Source organism: Capra hircus, chromosome 14, assembly GCF_001704415.2.
Source record: "Capra hircus breed San Clemente chromosome 14, ASM170441v1, whole genome shotgun sequence".
Classification (NCBI taxonomy): domain Eukaryota; kingdom Metazoa; phylum Chordata; class Mammalia; order Artiodactyla; family Bovidae; genus Capra; species Capra hircus.
In genome coordinates, this window is record NC_030821.1 from 16,039,585 (window position 1) to 16,047,081 (window position 7,497).

The window sequence follows — 7,497 nt, forward strand, 5'->3', positions numbered from 1 at the left end:
ATGTTTCCTTAATTCCCTCTTTGCTGGGAGGAAATGAAAGATAAAACTGAAGTGCATCAAAGATACAGTACATGTAGGCAAAGATACAGATACAGATCTGAAGTGCATCAAAGATACAGTACGGGTAGGCAAAGAATGCTGTAGAATGAAGAGGTTTCAAATTCTACCTAAACTCCAAACCTCTCCTTTCGTCCCAAGCCACCCTGCCGCCACATTTGGTCAGTGTGTAGTTTCTAGAGGACTGGGGTTGGGATTTTTCCATTTGGCAGCAGACAGATTTTATATCAGCACTCAAAGATGAAACATTCTACCGAGGGAACAGCAGGATCCAGTGATTCATTAAAATAGAGTTACAAATAAAAGGAATGCTTTGGGATGGTGGAGAAATGAGATTCAGTGCTTTTATGCACTGAACACTCTGCCAACTGTTCTGAACTTAAAACTGTAGTAAGCTTGCTAAAACTGCCCGATATCTAGCTCAACACATATCAACTAAAGGGAAATGGTTTAATTCTGAACTATTTCTGTGCCAGTGGGTTTACAAAAATCAGCTTATAGCCATTTTCTTCCTGAAAACTGGAAATATGCTTCCTAAAGGAAAGTAAAATAATCTGCCCGTGGTTAATCTAGACGATGAATCCAGGCTCTCATGCTACCATGCAGGGGGCAGGTGGAGGGTACTAAGCAGCTTCAGGAAGGAAGGCAAATGTTTATTCTAATGCTGCTCTTACTGTTTAGTTGCTCAGTTGTGTCCAACTCCTTGCGACTCCTCCATCCATGGGATTTCCCAGGCAAGAATACTGGAGTGGCTTGCCATTTCCTTCTCCAGGGCACCTTCCCAACTCAGGGATCGAACTCCTGTCTCCTGCATGGGCAGGAAGATTCTTTACCACTCCAGGATGCCCTAATGCGCCTCTGCTCTGCTTTCTCCCGGCCCGCCTCTGAGGGTTTACTGCACAAGGTACTAAGGAAGTTGTATGCGTCAGACGTCCTCAAGGCTGCTACCCTATGGTCTCATCCGGCCTCATGGGTGAAAACTCCCCACTTTCTTCTCTTCTGATGTCATATCTTACTTTCCAAGACCTAATCCTTTTTTTTTCTCCTCTCCTCATTCCCAGCATTATCAGTTCAGCTCCCAGAGGTGTGCTATGGTAAATTAATTTATAAGCAACAGGGGAGTGAGTAGAATTCAAATTTTTAAAAAGAAAAATGTGAACTGAGCTATCTGGATTTAATGTTTAAAAAAAAAAGTATTTAACCCAACACAGATCTATAGTCTTAATCGTATGTACTAATGGGTTACTATAAACTTGTCAGAATTACAGAAATGGAAAAAACTAAAGCCCTGTATTTTGCAGGACACAAATTCGTTTGTAGATTAATCAAGTTGCATTTAAATGTAAATACACCATTCAGATTCCTCTTCCTTAATTTGAGATTTACTAGAAGAAATGACACAGAGAATGGAAGCCCTGGAAAATCGCCTGCGATACAGATGAAGATTCAAAATGCTCTATGTATTTGTACGCCATTGTATCAAGGATTACAGTGAAAACAGTTCAGAGCCCTCAAAGCTCAGGCTATCATTGATTCTGTAAGGTTGTAAAGTAAAACATAACAAGAGTTGAGAAAGCTGGTTTGCTATAGAACAAAGGCAATTCATACTAACTTGTATGAATTCATTGAAAAAAAAAACAAACACCTGTCAGAATCCTAAAATGAGTTTTATCAAGTGAGAACAAATAAGCTATGCAAGATACCCTGTAACATACTGTGGACATCATTTGCTTTGGTCTTGTTCTGCCTTAGTGTTACAGTGTCATTTGACAACAAAATAAAATCTGCACGGTTTTACAGACTTAACTCCCGTAAAACACTGGCCATGGGAAAGCTATTTTTTTTATCAGACTTTACCTTGATATATGTATATGGATGTATGCATAAAATCATAGAACATATGTACTTGTATAAGAAGTTGGATTTTTTATACAATATTAAAATGCACTTCAGAGAACAGTATTCTGTGTAAAATTCTTAATCTTAAATGCAAGATAGGTATACATGAGAAATGGCTAAGATAGGTATGAAAAAAAACGTTGAAGCTCACTGATAATCAGGAAAATGCAGGTCAAAGCAATCAGCTTGGCAAAAGTTACTGTGTCTTGACGACAGTGTTGGTAAGGCTGAGGAAACATGGGGCTCCCACACACTGCTAGTGAGAACACAAATGGGCAGTCTCTGAGGGATAATCCGTCCCTACCCAGTAAAACTAAAAATGCAGCCCCACCCTGTACTCTAGCAACTGCACTTACAGGTATCTAACTGGATGATTTTAACACAAACATACAAGGAGGCCTGTATGAGAATGTTACTAGAGTTTGTAAAAGTAACAAATTACAAATAACCTAATCATCACCAGAGGGGGAACAGACAAATTGTGGTACAGTCCGTAACTCGGAAATACTATGCGCCGTTTAAAAGGATGTACTCAATCTACATGTACATGGTAAAACCTGAAAACAAAGATAAACTTTAAAAGCCAATGGAAGGACTTTCCTGGTGGTCCAGTGGTGAAGAATCTGCCTGCCAGTGCAGGGGACATGGGTTCAACCCCTGGTCCGGGAAGATCCCACTTGTCTCAGAACAACTAAGCCCACGTGCCACAGCTGCTGGCTTTCCCGTGGTCTAGAGCCACAGAGCTCCAACGACGGGGCCCACATGCAGCACCTGCTGAAGCCCAAGCGCCGAGAGCCCGTGCTCCGCAACGAGAGAAGCCGCTGCAGAGAAGTCCGAGCACTGCGATTACAGAAAGCCCATCCCCAGCACCGAAGACCCAGCGCAGCCAAAAAACCACCATAATAATGAATAAATTTAAAAAAAAAAAAAAAAAAAACCCTCCCAAAGGGCGGTGTAGCAGAGTAGGAAGACCATCTCCTAGGCCTCAATCTTATCTGGAACCATCTAATTCTTTCCAAGTATAAAAGTTGTGATTCGAGGTATTAAACCTTCAGTTTATATTTATATTTTAGTCCTCCATGCGATCCTGAAAACGGGTTTTCACCCCAAGTGTGGATCTGGGTTGGCGCTGCCTTTTGAGACGTGATCCCAGTTTAGCCCTTGCTTCCAGCTGTCTGCAGCCTGCTTTGCGTTGGGTCCTGGCTCCCCCTAGCGGCTCTGGACGGCGTGCACACCAACACACGCGGCCGCTGCCCCTGCCCTCCCCCACGTACGCTTTAGCTGTTTAGGACATTTCACTGTACCGTTTTCAACTTTCTCCAACTTGGGAAGGAAGGTGCCTTCGTGGGAGACAAACCCTCCAACTAATCCGTTAAATTCACATAGTAACCCAAGATATTTAACTTGAGAACTGTCTAAAATTTAAACTAGTTCCGGACTTCCCTGGTGGTACAGTGGATAAGAATCCGCCTGCCAGTGCACGGGACACCGGTTCGATCCCTGGACCGGGAAGATTCCACATGCCGTGGAGCAAGTGAAGCCCGTGCGCTAGAGCCTGTGTTCCCCAGGAGAAGCCACTGCAATGTGGCAAGAAGACTAGCCAACATTCACTGCAACTGGAGAAAGCCCGCGCACAGCAATGAAAACCTAGTGCGACCAAAAAGAAAAAAAAAATAGTTCTCCACTTCTCGTCTGCTCTCTGTATGTCTCAGGTACAAAGGTTTTGCTTTCCACTTTCACTATTTGTGTGACCATCCCTCATCTAATAGTAGTAACTCAGGGCACTAATCAAGACGGTGGAGTATAAGGATGTGGAAATCATCTCTTCCCACAAATACATCAAAAACACACTGACATACGCAACAGCTCTCACAGAAGACCTACTGAACACCAGCAGAAGACCTCAGACACCTGAGAGGAAAAGACCTCCACACAACCCCGGGTGGGACGAAAGAGAAAGAAAAAGCAGGAGGGAACCTGCGCCCCTCGGAGGGAGCTGTAAGAGTCGCCAGGACAGAGAGGGAGCTTCAGAGGCGAGTGTCATAACCAGTGTGTGACAGAGAAAGAGACAGAGCTGCCGTCTGTGCGCCTGCCTGCGCTGCCCAGCCCGAGACGCACGTCTGTGAGCCCAGCTGGGGTCGGGTGCTGAAACACAGAGCTGGGGAGAGGGCTGGGGCTTAGCGGCTCAGAGACAGCCCGAGAAGCCAAGTGCCGTTGTTAGGTGGGGGGTGAGGGCCCGCCGGAGCAGCCTCTTTCCTCCCTGCACCAGCCGCCGTCCCGGCAGGCTCTGGGATCAGGTGCCAGAGAGTTGCCCAACGTAGGAAGCAGAGCTCAGGTCTCCCTGTGGCTGTGCCAGACGCAGACGGACACCCGCACTGCCAGCCTTGTAAACTAAGCTGCAGGATGTGGTTCAGTCACCCAGTTGTGTCTGACTCTACACCTACACTGCCTGCTTTGTAAACTCAGCGCTGCGCAACATCCAGGTGGAAAAGAGGTGCTTCCGTGGCTGAGATGGAGCTACTCTTGGCAGCTGTGGGCTTCCTGAGTGCGTCCCTGGGGGGCTAGGCTGGGACAAGGTCTGGGCTGCCTCCGTCGGTCCCCGACGGTCCAGGTGCGTGACTCTGCGCTCCTGGGACTTCACTAGAGTGGATCTGTGCGGGTGGCCTCGTGAGCCCGCACACTGGTGACAGTGCAGAGCACTCTCCCGGCGGACAGCTCTGGTAGAGGAATACTCAGTGGCTCTTCTCCTGGTGGAAGTGCTCCAATTCTGCCTACCTCACACCACAGCTAAGACAGGTGACTCAGAAATGGATCTGGGGGCCTCTACTCCAATAACCAGGGAACAGACTCTGTCCCCAACAGGGCTGTGGCAACCACAGAGCAAAGAGGAGGCCCCACTCGACATCCACTACAGACTGGTCATCACATCAGTCAGACTCCTCACCAAAGGGATATTAAGGCCAAGACACACCAAGGAGAGGCAGCAGGCATTCATACTAAACACAGGCCTCACATCAAAAATATTAAATCCATGCAGACTCCACAGGAACAGTCCCACACATCCCTCCAAGATCACAGTAAATAACTGTTTCTCCTAAACTCAGAGTAAGAGAAATACAAGTAAAATGAACCAGGACCACTCGCAGTTAAAAAATCAAGAGTACTCCCCTGAAAGAACAATGAAACAGATCTCTTCAGTCTGACAGACACCAAGTTCAAAAAGGAGATAATGAAAATACTGAAGGAATTAGGAAAGTCTATGAATAGAAATGCAGATTACTGTAAAAAAAAAAAAAAGGAACTACAAACTATAAAGAAGAGCCAAGAAAAATCAGAAAACTCATTTGCCAAGATGAAAGCTAAACTAAAAGGCAGTGAAGAGCAGACTGAATACTGCAGAACAAATAAGTGACCTGGTAGATTGCATAGAAATCACCCAATTAGAACAGCAGACAAAAAGCCAGATAGGAGGAAAAAAAAAAATGAAAGCATTATGAGACTGGTTCAGTTCAGTTCAGTCGCTCAGTCGGGTCCGACTCTTAGCGACCCCATGAACTGCAGCACGCCAGGCCTCCCTGTCCATCACCAACTCTGGGAGTCCACCCAAACCCATGTCCATTGAGTCAGTGATGCCATCCAACCATCTCATCCTCTGTCGTCCCCTTCTCCTCCTGCCCTCAATCTTTCCCAGCATCAGGGTCTTTTCCTCATCCTCTGTCGTCCCCTTCTCCTCCTGCCCTCAATCTTTCCCAGCATCAGGGTCTTTTCCAATGAGTCAGCTCTTCGCATCAGGTGGTCAAAGTATTGGAGTTTCAGCTTCAACATCAGTCCTACCAATGAGACCGGCAGGATAATATAAAAGTGTGCCAATCTACACATGGGAATTCCAGAAGGAAAAGAAAGCGAAAAGGAGGTTTTAAAAAAAATGTATTCTAAGAAATTATGGCCAACAACCTCCCAAACCTAAGGAAAGAAACAGATATCCAGGTACAGGAAGCAAAGAGCCCTTCAGTATTTTTTCTGACCACAATGACATGAAACTAGAAATCAACTGCAGAAAAAGAAATGAGGGGAAAAAATGGTTACACGGAGACTAAAACAACATGCTGTCAGAAAACCAATGAGTCAAAGATGAAATCAAAGAAGAAACTAAAAAATACCTTGAGACAAATGACAATGAAAACACACCCATACAAAATTTATGGAATACAGCAAAGGCAGTTGTTAGAGGGAAGTACATAGTGACAGAGGCCTTCCTCGAAAAAATGAGAAAAATCTCAATCTTACCTATCACCTAAAAGAATCTGAAAAAGAACAAAATCTAAAGACAGCAGAAGGAAAAAAATAATGAAGATCAGAGAGGAGACAAATAAGATTTTTTAAAAATTGAAAAAAATCAATAAAGCCAAGAGCTGGTTTATTGAAAGGGTGCTCAGTCGCACCCAACTCTGTGGGCCCATGGACTGCAGCCTGCCAGTCTTCCCTGTCCATGGGGTTTCCCAGGCAAGAGTACTGGAGTGAGTTGCCATTCACTCCTCCAGCAGATCCTCCCAACCCAGGGATCGAACCCAGGTCTCCTGCACTGCAGGCAGCTTCTTTACCACTGCGCCACCTGGGAAGCCCTTGGAAGGGTAAACATGGACAAATCTCTAGTCATGCTCACCAGAAAAAAGAGAAAACCCAGTAAGAGAACGAGGCCTTCCCTGCTGGTACAGTGGGTAAGAATCCACCTGTCAACACAGGGGATATGAGTTGGATCCTTGGACAGGGGAGACAGCATAAGCCAGAGCAACTACGCCTGTGTGCCACAACTGCTGAAGCCAATGGACCGAGAGCCTGTGCTCCCCAACAAAGTTGCCGCAGTGAGGCCACAAACCGCAACTGGAGTAGCCCTTGCTCTCCTGCAACTAGACAAAGCCAGTACCCGGCGACAAAGATCCAGTGTAACCAAAGTCAAAAATAATAAAAACAAAGGAAGAAATGAAAAAGAAGTAACAACCGATACCGCAATGGAACAGAATACAGAGCCCCAAAATAAACCTACCTATCTATAGTCAATCGGGGCTTCCCTGGTTGGCTCAGACGCTTTCAATGTGGGAGACCTGAGTTTGATCCCTGGGTCAGGAAGATCCCCTGGAAGGAACAGCTAGCTACCCACTGCAGTATTCTCACCTGGAGAATTCCATGGACAGCAAAGCCCGGTGGGCTACAGTCCATGGGGTCACAAAGAGACAAAACTAAGATACCAATATGCTGACTTTAAGTTCAGCAAATACTCGACTTTTTGGATAGTGTATTGAAGGCATTCACATCTCCTGTGTCTCATTCCTTTATCATCAAAAACTGCCTTCACACATTGACTGACTCTAAAGTCAAAAAAACATTTCTAACACTTCTGCAAACTTAGAACCCAACACGTCCTGAGTATACCCCATCAGCAATATTCAACTCTATAAATCTGAGTCACCATTTTCCCCTAATTCCTTTCAGTGTTTCAAAGGGTATTATTAGTGAGAAAAGGGTTACACACGACATACTTGG

At 45.4% G+C, this 7,497-nt stretch overlaps 1 protein-coding gene across 7 annotated transcripts in view; it reads left to right on the forward strand.

Annotated features, from left to right (window-relative positions):
* MATN2 (matrilin 2) overlaps positions 1-2,019 on the forward strand; it is a 169,488-nt gene extending 167,469 nt beyond the window's left edge. For all 7 annotated transcript variants that reach the window (XM_018058266.1, XM_018058268.1, XM_018058270.1 and 4 more), the window contains one exon: positions 1,444-2,019. In XM_018058266.1, coding sequence (XP_017913755.1) covers positions 1,444-1,499 — 56 coding nt within the window. In that variant the 3' untranslated portion in view covers positions 1,500-2,019. The remainder of the gene's footprint in view (positions 1-1,443) is intronic.